The sequence below is a fragment of the Drosophila elegans genome, unplaced genomic scaffold (assembly GCF_018152505.1).
Source record: "Drosophila elegans isolate 14027-0461.03 unplaced genomic scaffold, ASM1815250v1 contig_149, whole genome shotgun sequence".
Taxonomy (NCBI): Eukaryota; Metazoa; Arthropoda; class Insecta; order Diptera; family Drosophilidae; genus Drosophila; species Drosophila elegans.
In genome coordinates, this window is record NW_024545513.1 from 14,812,319 (window position 1) to 14,828,962 (window position 16,644).

The following is a 16,644-nucleotide window of genomic DNA, read 5'->3' on the forward strand; positions in this document are numbered from 1 at the left end:
TTGACAGTTATCATAGAAGTTTTTTAATGATTACAAAACTGAAGAAATTCAAAATAATAAAAATTTTTAGTTGTTTATTTTTCAGCTAATAAATAAATTTTACCAACATTTATTTTGGCTATTTAAAGTATTATTCCTAACAATAATGTATTACCAAGAATATTTAGTAGTTAACAGTGCTAGAATTCAGTCAAAAGATTACAGTGTGCAACAACTGAAGTGAATTTAGCTTTTATCGATGTTCTTCTATTTTTAACGTGTCTCTGTTGCGGAGTAAGTCCCCGTTAACTACGAGGTAAGTCCCCGCTAACTATCGATAGACGTGGCTTGTGTATCGACGATGCCATCTCTAAAAAGCGGTCATTACTCACAATAATAATGTGGTAGTTTTACTCGCTAAATTTGGAGCGTATACTCGCTAACGAAAATATGTTAACCGCTAAAGTGTGACCGTTATTATTTCAAATTATGTTTTGATCTAATTTTTGAACCTCTTTCGTTTTTCGAATTTCAAAGCGCCCCTTCATCCCCGGTAAAAAATTCAATTTCAAACCACACAGTTATATTTTTTTTTGCATACACACAAAAATGTCTTTATTGTTTCGATTTTTTGTTATTAGTTGCTTTGAATCTCTTTGTTGGTATACTTGTGTCTGGTTGTTGGAAATACATAGTTTTCTGCTCTTTTACTTGCTAAATCTATTTGGATTCGGTTCGGTTTCGGCTTGAATACGTTAGGTTGTCTTGAAACCAAATCACTTCGTTAAATACTTTCCAGTTTTTGGTCTTTTTTAGATGGTGTGGTTTTTGAGGGCTTAACTGAAAAATAGGCTTTTCTTTCGTTTCCTTTGTACTTTAGGGAAATGAGTTGTATTTTGTATTTGTATTTTGTGTTTCGTATTTGTTGTTAGCTTTGCGTTTACATTGTTTGGTTCCACGTAGTTAATGGCTTTTTTTCGCTTTGGTAGCTTGGAATACATTAAATTCTGCCTTAGCACAATTACATATATAGTTTTCCTTTAGTGTATTATAGAATTCTTGTTTTAAACATTTATAAATATGCATTTATCGTTTAGTTAAGTTTAACATTTATTTATTCTTGGGTCTGTTTGGGCATTCTCTTTGTTTTGTTTTGTTTTGTTTTGTTTATTTTGTTTTGGTTTAGTTAACTTGGGTTTTAAGTGGCTTCGACCCCTCTTTGTGTACAACATTTAAAGCTTGACTATATGGTTTTCTTTATCTGGAGTTCTTAGTTTTAGTTGGGTTCCGGAATTTGGGGGCCCATCGTCGGCCCCGCTACAATAAAATTTCGCTTATTGACGCAACATTTAACACCTAGGCTTTTGACAAGTTATTCCATTTCCATTTCCATTTCATTCGTTCCGTAACGTTAATGTTAATGGTAAAAAAATCTAAAAAAAAATGTTCTGCCATTTTTATCATTTGTTTTTGGTTCTCGCTTAAGCACACATGTCCCCTTATATTATATTATATTTGATCGATATATAGGGGGCTCTGCAAGCCTGAGACTTGACTTTAGTGTGGCACAATCTCTTCGATCCACTCTCAATATATATTTAGATTAAAAATGCTGTTTTGGATGCTAGACACCTGGAAATACCCTGTATCCACGCATTAAGCGTTGGCGCTGCTCGAATGGATATGAAGTTTAAAGCTTTTGCACACCGAAAGTCTGGGGAGAAGGAGGCTATATCTTAGCGATTCAATTGGTTTGGGACTATGGGGTACAGGGTATTTTATAGTCGCCTACTCTCGACTATCACAAACATTCAAAGGGTGTAAGCTGTGGTTTCTCGAAACATGTTGGCTATTTAAAAGATATTCCTACCTCCTTCCTTTGGACATGAGTTAAACATGTTTCAATAAGTTTCGATTTTGCTTTCGATTTCGATTTCGATTTAGGTTTTGGTTTCGCTTGCGCTTTCGCTTTCGTTTAAAATTTAATCGTTAATATATACACAAAAAAAATAACGTTCAGTCAATTATAACTATATGTTTATACACATCGAAACGAACACGTAAAGAAACAACAATGAGGCCTAAACGAATTACATGACACACACATATCGCTCTGTATTTGGTTTGCCTGTAGCCATTAGCAATTAGGTTTAACTTTATCCCCTACATTGGTATCCTTACGTTGAGGACATCGACATTTCACCGCCTCGTCACCCCCCTCGCACCATGAGTTTGGTTAATTATTTAATACCCATATGTTAATAATCAGTCGCATAAATGAATCACCTTGCTTTAGTTTTGTTTTCTTATTCCCCTGTTTCTCGATAAACATTCACACGCGATTCTCGCCGGCAAATCGGGCAGTCGAAATCATAGTTAAAATCAAAACTATATAGTCGATTTTCGCCCGACTATGTGCTCGAGTTTTTATTAGTTTTCCATTGGAATAATCCTTCGTATGGAAAATCTAAAGCCACTCATAGTGACTTTTTTATCTATTCAAAGAACAGTACTGACATTTTATCTCGCTATTAAATTATTTAAAATCACTAGGCTCAAATCAATAAAATATATTAAGAAATTATTTTAAACCTTTATGATTTTTGTTGACGAATAACCGATTTGTAGTCACTATAGTTGACAAAAACAGTCACAAATAGGTGGTTTAAGTGTATTTTTCAAAGCATATCATATAATTTTATTTATGGAAGCATAGCTTTCACATCTAATTTCCTGTCAGTACTGATTTTAAAAAAACAGAGCCCATAAATGCCTTTAGAGAATCAACACTTGCACACTATCAGATCTGTCCTGATTTTCACTTTCTTTCAAAACTTGCGGAACTTTATTGTAAAATAATAATAATATTTCGCGTTTAACAGAAATAACTTTAAAACTCCACTTAAATTTATTTTTGCCAATTTTTACTTTTGTCAACAAGAAATAAAATGCACTTTAATTAATATACAAATTAATATAAAATAAAAATAAAAAAGTAAACCTGTTTTTTCAAAGCTTGCAGAATTTAACCTTCAGATTATTTGAATAAATACCTAAACGAAAATTCCTAACGATAGTTAAAATAAAAGAAATGTTTAAACACTTTGAACAAAAGTGCGGGCTATAGAAATCCCTAAGTTTTTGACATTATTTAAAAGGGTGTCCAAAAGTATGCTACAATATTATTCGAGTCTGAAAGTACTTGGTATTCACTTGGAAACACGACGTAATTTGTTGTTGCATACTTTTAGACACCTTTTGAAAATATTTTTATACCCTAGTGATTTCTGTGGCAGCCTCGTATATAAATTTTGTTTTGGGACTTAAAATGGAAGACACTACTGCAAACTGCGGCGTGAAAAGGGAAAAAAAGGAAAGGACTTGCATACTTTGGAACACACACCACACACACACACCACACACACACACCATACACACGCCTTTCACACGGAAGAGTCCTGGAGGAGGAGTCGGATTCGGATTCGGAATCGGAATTGGTTACAGAATCAGAGTGTGAGTCGGAATCCCCTAATGCTGGAGGATGCGCGACTTCTGGGCGAGCACGGCCTCCGACTGGTGGAGCCGGCGTTTGCTGCTGTAGTTGCAGAGCTTGCCGGCCACCTTGCTGAGGGTGGTGGCCGTGGAGGAGGTGATCAGGTCGAGCGCCTGCAGCCGGTTGTCCAGTTCGTCGAGCGCCGACAGCGGAGCGGTCGTCGTGGCGGCGGTCAGCAGGGTGGACATGGACAGGTTGCTGCCGGACAGATCGCCGGACGGATCCGCATCCGGATCGTTGGCGGCGGCGGCTGCGGCGGAGGCGGAAGCGGACCCTGTGTCGTCGATGTCGCTGAGCTGATTGGCCAGCGGATCCTCGTCGTAAGGATCGTAGGGGGGTCTTAATTATTGCTTAAACACGAACAGACCCGTGGGGTCCCACTCGTTGTCGTCGACGGGGCCGAAGCACTCGTCGAAGTACCACTCCATCGTCTTGTACACGTGGCTCAGCGAGCGGGCGATGGCGTGGTCCTCGTCGGGGTACACCTGGTGCCGGAACTTCACCTGCTGCTCCACGAGGGCGCGCACCAGCATCAGGGTGTGCTCCTGGTGCACCAAAGTGTCGGCCGTTCCGTGCATCAGCATCAGGTTGCGCCCCTTGATGTTGCCCGCCTTCATCGTGAGGTCCGCCTCCTGCAGAGCCCTCAAATAGTCGCCCTTCAGCGGTATGTAGCGCTCCGTGAAGAAGGAATCTGAACGAAAGGGTAAGGATTAGTTAGTCATGATCACCGATTTAGAGACAAATTATACAACATTTTTATTTTTTCCCAAAAAAATACTCGTATAATAGTGCCTTAAAGTATGCAACAATCTATAATAACTCCGAAAGTACGATAGATTCAACACAGAAGATGACGTTTTTTTCTTTACTGCATACTTCTAGACGCCATTATAAATGACTTAAGAACCCAAGGGATTTTTGTGCAAACAAAAAAGTTGAAAAGCAATTTAAACAAGTTTTTAAATGTACGATTCCTTTTTTTTGATGTTTCTGCAACACCTGTCTCAAATGGAACTCACAGTGGAATCCAAAGTTAACAATCGGATTGATGGCCACCGCGCACTGGAGCACCTGTTGGGAGTCGTCAATGAGCATCATGGATGAGGCATAGCCACCGTAGCCCCAGCCAAAGGCGCAGATTCTCAGCGGATCGATGAACTTCAGGTTGTCCCGCAGGTATCTAAAGAATACATTTAAGTCTGTAACACACTCTATATCTCATATTTCATTTGGTTTCCTTACGTCAAGACACCCAGTTGATCCTCCACCTCGACGGTGCCCAGTTTTCCATGGACCTGGGTGCGCAGCAGTTCGCCCTGGTACCCACTGCCACGCCCATCGATCTGGGCCACTATGAAGCTCCGCTGGCTGGCCAAGTACCAGTTCCAGTCCACGTGGAAGCGCTCCGTCACCAGCTGCGATCCTGGCGAGGCATCACTGTGGATTTCAAAAATCCATCATGAAGTAAACATTAAAAAAAACTCCAGTTAATCAAATGAATGAATTGGATTTACTATAAATATTTTTTTCAATATATGAAAGTACACTGATATAAAAATGAATAGTAAAAATAAATATCTGACAATTGAATTCAAAATCTTATATTTATTTTTTAAATTAAATATTAAATCCTAATAATAAATACAATTCATAATAAATCGCATGGTTAAATATTTAAATATTTTGATTAATGTGGAAAATATTAGAAATAAAATTGTTTTTATTTTAATTAAAGTGAATTTTGTTTGTGTAAAATGTGGTTTGAATTTAAATTAAATTTTCAGAAATTAAAACTATGAAAAATGTAGAAAAAAGTTTTATATTTCCATTTTTAAAGTAAGTAAAAACCGCACTGAATGAAAACCAAAGCGAAAAATATTTAATTCACTACGTTAGCTTTTTTTTTTTAGCAGTGTGGTGTGGTTACTTACACGTGCAGCACCAGGGGAAAGGCCACGTCCTCCTCCTCGCGCATTCCGGGCGGCAGGAAGAGTCGCACCTGGGCGTGGAAGCCATGTCGGATCTCCACACTGAAGGTGCGCGACTGTGGCACGGCCAGCTGGGAGAGCCGGTGGCGCAGGACGTCGCCGGCATTGAGGACATAGATCTTGTCGTTGCTGGCGGTCTCCACGAGGTACACGCTGGGCGCCTCCGGACCGAGGCACTCCTGCACATAGTAGCTGTAGTCGTGGCTGAACTGCACGCGGTTGTACAGACAGTTCTTGGGTATGTCATAGAGGCAGTCGTCCGGCTCCAGACGCGCCACAATATCCTCCCACCGATCGCCCCGCTGCGATATCCTGGCCCGATGCAGGCGGTAGGTGGACTCGCTGTTGTCACAGGTGAGACAGGTGGGCGCCGTGGAGGTGATGTAGGTGCGGTTCGACTCGGTCACATTCAGTTTCAGGCTAATCTTGTACAGATGCCGCTCGCCGGGCCTCTTCTCCGGCGCGGCCATGAAATAGACGATCTCGTGCGGCTCATCCCAGCCGACGATTTCGGTTACCTCGAAGCGACCCATGGTCAGGGGCACGGGTCGCCGGTCCAGCGAGGATATGAAGACCACATGGCGGTAGTGACCGTGCTCGCCATCGCGAACGGGCAGCCTCTTCAGCAGGTAGCCTCCATTGCTGATCTCGTGCATCGTCTGGCCGCCGTGCGACACATTCACGTTGTGGCTCTCGGGCAGCAACTCGTCCGCACCCTGGATGTGCAGCTTGGCCGGCTGCTTTTGCAGCTGGTTGCGGGCCGAGAAGATGGGTCGCTCCGACGGCAGCAGCCAGCCATCGTTGATGGTCACCTCCGTGTGCACCGCCTGGCAGTGGAAGTGCGGCGCTCGGCACAGCACCGTGGTGGCCTTGGTCTGCTCCCGATTGGTCACCGTCACCGAAAGGTCACTGGCCGACGCCCAGGTCAGTCCGCCCACATAGCTGCCGTTGGCCAACTCCGCCGGCAGCCTGATCTGCACCGGGAATATGTACTTGATCACCGACAGATTGACCACGTTCACCGTCACGTTCGGATTGCGGGAGCCCGTCTTCGGGTAGCGCTGACTCATCACCGCCGGGTACTTGATGTCGTCGCCCATCCAGGTGTATCTGCAGAGGTCACAAACATAACACTCATCACTCATCTCCTTAAAAAATAATACTCTTTCTGCCCTCTTAAAGCTACATTTTAACTATCCAAGTTAGCTTATTGAGCAGCTGATTAAGGTACCTAATTTAAAAAAATTTTTGTTATTCTTAAAGCAAAGTCTATATAAAACCATTCTTTAACTAAATAAAATACCAGTTAAACATATACTTGTCTATATATGTAGCTATTTGAATAAGAGTAATGTCATAACAATAATACGTTAAATATAAAGTATAGTGTTTTTTAATAAAATATATGCAAGACAAGTATTTTTACACTTTTCATTTAAATTCCCAGATAAGTTAACGCAAGCTTAAGAATTCGCGTTTATTTTAAGTATTTTAGCAAATAAAGCTAAAGAATTCGCGTTTTCTTTGAATATTTTGTACAAGGAACTATACAATTTTTTAGTTCTAAGCAATAGCCGTACGTAGTCTTCTTTTTTTTGTCATATTATATAGCTGCACTCACTTGTACTCGTTGACTTCGCTGTCATTGTAGCTGAGAAAGGCCAAATAGAGTCCATCCGGGGAGAACTCCATGCTGGTCCGCCGGCTCTCCAGCTCGGGCACATTTTCGTAGGTCCAGTCGGGCACTCCATTGAATACCACGCCCCCCAGCGACTCGCCCTCCGACGTTCCCGATCCCGATCCCGATCCGGACTGCGTTATCCGGCAGACGAGTTCGCCCTGCACCTTGGGCTTGTAGTATATGTCGTTGTGGTGCACAAAGGCGATGGCCTGGTTCAGTGTGTAACCGGTGACCTTGCCATTGGGATTTGCGGCTGTGGAGGATCCGGGCGATCCCGCGGATCCAGGGCCATTGGCCGCCCCCGCCAGGCTGTTGAGGATTATGCTGCCGCTGGGCAGTGGAGCCATCGTGGCGGTGGATGTGCCGGTGGGTGTGGCGGTGGCGGTGGCGCTGGATGCTGCACCACTGGGTGGTGGAGCGGCCAATGGTGGTGGCGGATTCACCGGCGCCCACACCACATGCTGGAGGCGTGGCGCCTCCGCAATGTTCTCCGTCGGTCCCAGCGGAAATGTGTTGGCCGTCTGCACCTCGTATACGTGATGTCTGTCCCAAACGAGAGGAGGCAAGCAACTCAGTTAAATTACATTCGTGCTCCAACGTCAACTGATAAATATTTAATGCGATTTTGAGCAAATAAAGATCTTAATGTTCCCATTTAAAGTTTAACTAATTATCAAAAATTCACAAATAATGCATAAATATTGAGCCAATTATATATACTCAAATTAATGTCTTGAATTTAATGGGAGGTACTATTATAACCCTGCAATGGTATGTTATGTTATTGTAATTTTGTATGCAAGAAAAAAAATCAATTAATGATTCAACAATAAATAAATATTTGATTTAAATTTTAGCAGGTTACAAAAATAGGTATATTGAACAAACAAAATAACTAAGTGATAGTAACAAAAAAAAATAATGAAAAATATTTTCGTGACTTTCATATTTAATTAAGTTTGACAATATATTTAAAATATTTTAAGGTAATGTTTCAACAAAAAAAGGGAAATAAATGATCAACAAAAGTTATGGATTTCCTTTCCATTTAATTTGAATATATGGTATTTCAACAAAAAACGTAAAAAAGGATTAAGGAACCCACCTAGAGCCCTCGGCATTGGTGTCCGATTGGAGGAGCACGTATTTTTGGTCAGGTGCCACAAGAAACGACTCCGCATTTAGTTGGCGCTGGCGAATGGATATATCAATCGATGTGAAATTAAATAAATACTATAAATACAGACGGCAGACTGAACTTACAAATGTGGAATTGGTCATAAGAATGCGTGTGGTGAGATCGGCCATATTGAGTATGGACAGGCCGCCCGTGGGATCGCGATAGATGAGCTCACGACCTGCGAAATATAATATATATATATACGATTTATAAAGACATCTAATATAATATATATGTTTAAATAAGAACAGACCATTGCTCCAGGTGCCGTTGAAGGGCTTCCACTGCAGACTCCTGCCCAGGATGTCGCTGGGCAGCATGCGGCGTCCCCGGATCCTCAGGCCCTCGTCCTCTGGCGACAGCAGGAAGATCGAGAATATGATCAGGCTGAAGACGGCGGCGATCACCAGCAGGGCGATGAAGATGCCTCGCCAGTTGCGGCGCTCCGGAGAAATGGCCACCAGTTCCTGGAATATCACAAAACACAATGACCATTTAGTATTGATTTTACTTATATGATTTATTTATGTTCTATCTTAAAAATGTATTCAAACAAGTGCAACAAGTTTTTTATACCTGCTCTAAAATGGCAAACATTTTCTTTGAAACATCTGCTGCAATATTGTAAGTACAATTTTAAATGCAATCTAATCAGCTTGAAATAAATAAAGTTAAGACCACTTGTTAATTTAATTGATAACTTTGTAAATAAATTAGTTTCTCAAAAGAGTGCGACCTTTATACACGCTTAAAAGCTTTTTTAATTTAATTAAAAATTACTTGGTCATTGCCAAATATTTTTTTTTTTTTTTGCCAAAAACTATAATAGACAAATACAACCACACGAATATTTGCTTGTGCGATGATGGCCTTTCACTCTAATTTCATATTTCACATTTGCCCGCTTCGCCTCTAATTGGTTAATTGCATTAGGCTGCGCCTTGTTTTCGGACCTCCTTCGCTTTAATTAAACTAATGGTCGAATATTTTGCAAATAGTAAAGTGTAATTTATTACACCCAAATAAAAACATGATGGTAACATTAATATATTTGAACCTAGCAATGTTTTTCGAAATATATAAACTTACTTAAAATAAATCAAGAACATGATAATGCAGTGACTAACCAATTAGGTGTATCCAATAGGAAAATTTTAGATTTTATTTATTTTATTTTTAATTTAAAATTTAATTTTTCCATACCAAAAAGTTAAAATCAATGTGTAACACACTATGATTTAAGCACAACACACCTGGGGTCGAAATCAGTACCAAAAACATTTAATTCAGAGAGCAAATATTTGGATTTACCACAATTTTTCTCCGGGTGCATTGTTAATTTTTTTAATACATCTCCGTGTGATTTTACTTATATTTCTTTTCCCATTCTTTAAGAGTGACAGTGACCCTGGAAGAAGTGTGCTAAACTATTTTAATGCATATTGCATGCGGGGCACAAAGTGCCGCCCCTTTTTGCCCACATAATCCCCTGCCTCCACTCAATTTCCACTTAGCCAGGACTCGGATTTCTTATCGAAGGACTCTGGGGCTGTGCATTTGGAGATGGTTTTGGTTCTGGTTCTGGTTTTGGTTTCGGTTCGTGTTCCCAATCCCATTCCCATTCCTGATCCCGTTCGCACTTTGCAAATTCGATTCCGGCCGTAGTCCCCGAAGTGGTTTACACTCGCAATCAATGGCATTGCTTGTGCTGAAATTGAATTAAAAATTGATATGCACTTGGCTGTGCAAATGTGGAAATGGAAAATGGCAAATGGCAAATGGCAAGTGGCAAGTGGCAAATGAAAACAGAAAAGGGGATTTCCTCGGGTGACGTGTGAAGGCGAAAGTGCTAATTGAAATAAGTTTGGCCGGGCTGCAGAACAACACAACATTCGCCAGTCGAGGACAAACTTTGTCCAAAACCAGAGATCGTTGCAGTTTTATTACCGGTCATGCATATATATTTTATTTTCGTCGGTTGTTAAATCCAATTTATGGCTGGAAAAGTGCCAACTGAGTTGATCTCTGTTGACGAGCCATCAAGAAGTTTTGAACTGTGTGAATTTGGTTTAGTTCCACCAACTTAATGGGGGGTCATCAAATCATTCAGCTTTAACTCGATGTTCGATGTTTCTCAACTTGATGACAGGTTTGGCGACACTCGTCTTTGGGTAAATAAAAAGTTGGGCAACAATTTAAGTTCAATTCACCTCAGTTGCTTTTTCTGCATATTTATTTTATTTCCGATAAGTGTTTGCAAATTATTTTTGATGAATAAATATTTGCATTTATTTGTCAATTAAATATTTAATTAATGTCTGTAAATGAAGTATTGCATATAAATGTTAACTTTAGGTATGGTTTAAAACGAATTTAATTATTTATTTAAACATTGTAGCTGCAAGTGCTTTTAAATGAAAATGAATATTATAATTTTCCTATTTTCCTGAATTCTAATTAATAGTTATTATCCGTTCACAAAAAACAAAACCTGCTGCGAGGAAATAAAATGAAATCGCTTTTCTGTGACCTATTTAATTAGCTGTTAAATACAAAGCCCCTTCACATTTAAATCGATAGCCGCAAGCAAAATTTTGACATATTTCATACGAACATTGCATTAACCAGAAGCTGTCAGGGACGAAAGTTGGAAATACATGCGAACAAGTTTACCGGATACATGCCAAAAACTGGCAAATTAATTGCCAATGTGGAAACAGCATACGGAAAAGGAATACTCTGGGCAAACCACAGAGAAAACTCTCTACAGAACGGGACAACATCAATTTATGGCCACAAAAAGAGAGAGACAATAGCAAATTGTCTGGCATTTGGTGGCGGCCAATTGTCCCTCGTCCTGCGGCCTTTTTTATTGCCCCACTGCCATGTGGCTGGGCCGTTGATGTTCCTTCATTAGCTATTAATGCGAGCCTGGCCATAAAAAGGTGTGACAATTGTCGGTGCCAACAATGGGAGTGGACAGAAAACGAACGGAGCTGGTAGGTAAGTAATTTTCCACTGAATGCCTTGAACGTTTTTATGGAATAATACATTACCTAATAATGTTGGGAATGTTTTTTTTTAATTAAATTTAAGGTGTTTTGATTAACTGAAATCATGACACTATTTTGACACACACATTTGCTCCTTTAAGCCGGATATTTAATTACTAAATTCTAGTTGTATTTAAAATGAATTATGCTTGGGGCTTGCATATTTAAAATATTGCTGCTCTATAAATATGTCAATTGTTTTTGACATTTTCTTTGCCGTGCTAATATCGAAAAGTCTGGCGAACGGGGCGTATACGTGGTGTGTACGTGGTATGTTCGCATAATTTATGTGCAAATTACTGGAGTTGTTGTTTCTCTTCTTGGCCCGTTGTCGTTACATTGCCATTGTTGTTGGTCCTTGGGCAGGACGCCAAATGCAGGCGCTTTGTGAACGCGTTCACAGCTCATTAAATGCCCATTGGGGAAATGTGAGGGGATGGACCCGCCCCATCCGCCGTATTATCGATTCGTGAGCTGCATTTGCATTTGCAATCCGGATTCCGGATTCCGGATCCCAATGCCCGGATTCAGGCTGCGGCTTCGCGCACTTTCCCGTAATTTTCTGTGATTACATCTCGAGTTGTCTTTCAATTGTTCAATGGCCACCAAGCGAATGCATCGAAAAAAACAATTATAATTTCTTAATATTTTATAACATTTGTGGGACATTTATAAGTTTACCTTAAATGACACATTTTACCAATACATTAGGTGGTTAATTTTTGTGTTGGTAAATGCTAAGGCTGTTATAAAGGTAAAAAAGTAAGCAATTATTATAAAATCTAAAATTAAACCATATTTTCTATTAAAAATAAATTGTTTTTGTTTTTAAACTATTTACTTTACAACATTAAGAATAAAACTAAATTTTAATTTCATTATTATTGATATTTAAACTCAATTAAGCTGTTCGATTTGGTAATCAATAAGTTCAGAGTTTAGGTTTCCATTGGCAAAACAGAATCAAGCCTTTAATTAAAGTTCTGCCAAAAGCCTAAGCCTGCTAAAGCAATGATTTCAATAAGACTTTAACTATCTGATTATCAATTTCAAAACAGAACATGATTCTTTTGTGGTTAACTTAATAATATCTTGCAAGCACTTCACAATTTAATAATGGGACTTTAACTATCAGGCTTCCAATTGCAGTTCAGAATTTTTCCCTTTGTGCTGGGACTTTAAAAAAATGAGAACTTTTTTGCCCATTTCAATGGGGTGTTTGTTTTTTTTTTCGCTCCATTAAACTGCAACCAAAGCCGACAGCTGACAAAGACGTGTTCGGATCCAGTGGGCTGGGCCAAGGATTCGGTTTCGCCAGTTGGACAGGACTGGGCTGGGTTAGGATGCATCTTTTATGGGCTGACACTCCAGAGAAGATGCCACTGACAAGTGCATATGCTTGAGGAGGATACTTTGTTATTGTTGATTTTACCTCCACGTTTCCGTAAGTGTGTGTGGGTGTGTGTGGGTGTGTGTGTTTCTGTTTGCGTTTGCCTTTGCGGTTGGACCACAAAGGCTTGTTTGCCACATATCCGTGTCCGTATTCCGTATCCTAGCTGGCCATGATTGCATTTTCCGACTTTGTCTGCAAATCACTTGCGGAATTATTTCGCAAGCTATCGACACATAAAATAACACATCCTGCTCAAACCATTTTATTTTCCTATGGCAAATCATTACCCAGCACAAAGGATGTTCGATCAACAACAGAAAGAGTCGAAAGAGTCATGAAAAAAGTTGATGACGTTAAAAGTAAAATAAGTGCCAGTGCGAAGAGTGATGCAAAAAACAATGTTGTACTGGGCAAAATAAACAGAGTGTGGAAAATTAATTATAACAATGAAGCATATGCAATAAAAAACACAAAATAAAGAAAACAATTTGAAGCGACTGTTGAAAACTTCTCAAAGTATTTTATATTCATTTATGTGCAATTATTCATTTAATAAAACAAACTTTGATAAATATACTAAAGCAATGATAAATTGATAAATATTATTTCTATATAGTTTCACTTTTAAATTTAAAAAATAGGAAGACAATTTAAACTAAACTCATAAGATTTTATGGTCAAAAAATATGTTTTAAATATATTTGAATAAAAGAATATTTCATGTTGATGTTTCTTATAGCTCTTTTTTTAAAAGCAAGTAAATTTATATATATATATGTGTAAACATAGCATGTAAATCAAACGAAACGAGTTATTGGTAAATATTTGAGTGAAACTAATAAGAGACTTTTAACGGTTGCATAAAAAGCGGTTGTGTCCGCCTTCAAAAATTCATGTGTGGGACCTTGTAGCGTTTTTCCCAGCTGCATTTTATAGCCCCCCATAAACATTTTCCAACGAACCCACACAAAACCCGGCGAAAGAGCAGCAATCTGAGTATACTATGCGAACGAGTATGCTGCATTTGGGGGCTTAATTGGATTTCCCGAGGCAGTCCGAAAAACAATGACGAAAATGGGGCGACAACTGCGTTGCTCCATTTTCGTGGGCAGCTGCTGCCCGGCGATAAGATTTGAGGCCACATGTCAAAGGACGAATTATGAACGCGTCCACCGCACAATGGACACCGAATGGGTGACTGGGTGGGATAATTGGTGACCCTAGTAAGTATGCTATAATTTTAAATTAAATAAATAAGAAGAGAATTTAAACTAAATTCATAGGATTTTATAGTCAAATACTTATTTCTCATTGCCTTTATCATTAAAAAAGTAGCGATAGCTTATTTTACTAAAAATATAACGTTCTTTCATATTATAGATCCTAAAGCTCGACAAATGAGTTTTGATTAATGAGTTTTATTAAAAGCGAATAACTGAAAAATGTTTGTCAATTAAGTTTGACATAATTAATTGTCAAAGAAAAAGCCCATAATCTCTTAGTTATCTGAAAATGGCAATCATTAATCCTCTTTGATTTTCATATTGAAATTAAAATGTTTTGCTGATTTTTTTTATATTTCTAAATGCTCTTATATATATTTTATTCAATAAATCCTTTCGTGGCTTACTTCAAAATGCATTGTCTCCTGCCAAAAAGCGTGGCTCCTCAAAGGCTTTAATGTTCGCACTCAATCTTAATATTAATCGACTTTTGAGGCGGACAAGCGACACCACCACCGAATCCGAGGCCTTGAGCAGGCGTTGATCCATACTTTTCGGCTGTCAGCACTCAACTAACTGTCGGCTTTTAATTAGAAACTGCTCAGGAAAAAAGTTATAGCCCCGGGTCGAAGAAGAGGAAGAATAGGCGCAAATATTACGCAAACCAGTAGATATAGAAGAGGCGGTAAAGAAATGGGAAATGGGGTGACTAAAGACAGGAAAGCATTCCAAAATGGGTCCCGTGAGGACCGGCGGAAAAAAATCATTTGCAACATTGAAGGCAAAAGCGGAAATTGTTGGAATGTTACACACAACAAAAATGTATTTGGGAAATATACATATATAGGTATATTAACCTTTAAGAAAACGCATATGTTTTAATTATTGGTACTGTAAAATGGCACACAGATTGGTTAGAAAATCTGCTCAAAAACTTATAAATAAAAATGAATGTAGAAAACTTTTAAAATAAGTAGAAATGTCACTTGAAGTTGTCCAACATATGTTCTTTTTACTAGGAATTTATATTTTATTACAAAATCATCTATTTTAGTTATGTTACTTGCAAAACTGATAATATTTTGGTATCAATTTTTTTTCCTGTGCACTGGGAGAAATTTAGAAAGAGAGGGACAGAGGTACACAAAGTTTTTACTGCCCACATACACACACACACACACGTACACAGCGAAAACTTATGTCATTATGATGGACTTTGGGTCCTTTGGCTCATTTATACGGTGACCATTGCCACCCATTCGTAACCCACATTTCCCTTATGCGTGGCTGACAATTATTAATGAAAGGGTACAAACGCTACACATCCACATCCAATGAGCAGACTTTATCCTTATCGCCACTTTTGCCCGGCATGCAAAATTTATTGTCTACTTTTATTTATTGATCCAAGTTTGCCCTGCCTTTCACTTTGGCCATCGCCAACGCCTTATCTTGGCCACAAATTGCAGTAAAACTTCACGGACACGGGGAAAAGTTGGGAAATTCTTTGGGCTGCAGAAGAAAAACATATGCCATAATAGGGATTGAAGTAAAGGAAAAGCTGAAGATGAGAATAACTGTTAGCATAGAAGAAAACCAATCGTACTATTTATTATTAAAATAATATTCGGTTCGATATTATATTGATATTAAATCTTGCCAGTCGTTTCATTATCATTTTATTAACTCATTAATTTTCCATTAAAGTCAAACTTAAAATGCCTATTTTCTAATAACCATTCAGCCAACGAATTGTATTCAAATTTTCACAACCCCAGTCACATTGCACAAATGAGGATAATTAAAAGCGAATCAAAGCGAAGCCCGCCTTAACCCGCTCAGCTCCTTAACCCTCTACACAACCGTAATCAGCTTCTGGAAAACTTTTTCCTTCATTTGTTGCTGGGCGAAAAGTTTGTCAGCTTAAAACGAGTTTGACAACTGGAGAAAGGGAGAAAAAGTGAATCAGTGGAACAAATTAAATTTGGAGAGCCCAAATCTGTGGGGGGAACTGCTCAATTATTTGCTCGGCGCTATAAATTTTATTTGTATTTGTATTTTATTAATTTATGTCCGCTACTTCCGACTCCAAAAAATAAGGTAATAAAGGGCAGGAAAGCGACGTTACGGACCACTTATTTATGGCCGAAGATTTGTCGGAAAATGATGGGTGGAAAAGCGGTGAAAAACAAGGAGGCGGCTGGTTTTGATGGCACTGCCGCAGGACTCTCGATATGGCAATCGATATGGCAAATCGAGTTTGTGTTTTATTTATGGCCAGACCCGAAATAATGAAATGCCAATCGAAAGTCTGGCCCAACTGGCCCACTCCCCACTCAATTATCCGCTCTGAAACTCGAGTGTATAATTTGGAAATTTATAAACTGTGAAATCTGATGGAGGCACTCTGTTGTTTCTGTTTTATTTACGAATTCTGCCGCAAAATAGGGATCAAGGACCAAGGACTCTGTATCTGCGGCGCATCTGAAAGCAATTAAATGAGCCTAGAAAAAGGCAGCCACTTAATCCCTTCCATGCGGGTCTACGCCTTCGCCATTTTCCACGAAGACGAAGACAAAGGCATTTGCATACTT

The 16,644-nt window shown here is 39.2% G+C and overlaps 1 protein-coding gene across 3 annotated transcripts in view; it reads right to left on the bottom strand.

Annotated features, from left to right (window-relative positions):
- Positions 1 to 585: 585 nt before the first annotated feature.
- LOC108149992 (inactive dipeptidyl peptidase 10) overlaps positions 586 to 16,644 on the bottom strand; it is a 111,238-nt gene continuing 95,179 nt past the window's right edge. For all 3 annotated transcript variants that reach the window (XM_017277925.2, XM_017277924.2, XM_017277923.2), the window contains 8 exons: positions 8,635 to 8,848; positions 8,465 to 8,559; positions 8,307 to 8,392; positions 7,142 to 7,744; positions 5,464 to 6,630; positions 4,775 to 4,969; positions 4,552 to 4,712; positions 586 to 4,223 (listed from right to left, as the gene is read on the bottom strand). In XM_017277925.2, the coding sequence (XP_017133414.1) occupies positions 3,877 to 4,223; positions 4,552 to 4,712; positions 4,775 to 4,969; positions 5,464 to 6,630; positions 7,142 to 7,744; positions 8,307 to 8,392; positions 8,465 to 8,559; positions 8,635 to 8,848 (2,868 nt within the window). In that variant the 3' untranslated portion in view covers positions 586 to 3,876. The remainder of the gene's footprint in view (positions 4,224 to 4,551; positions 4,713 to 4,774; positions 4,970 to 5,463; positions 6,631 to 7,141; positions 7,745 to 8,306; positions 8,393 to 8,464; positions 8,560 to 8,634; positions 8,849 to 16,644) is intronic.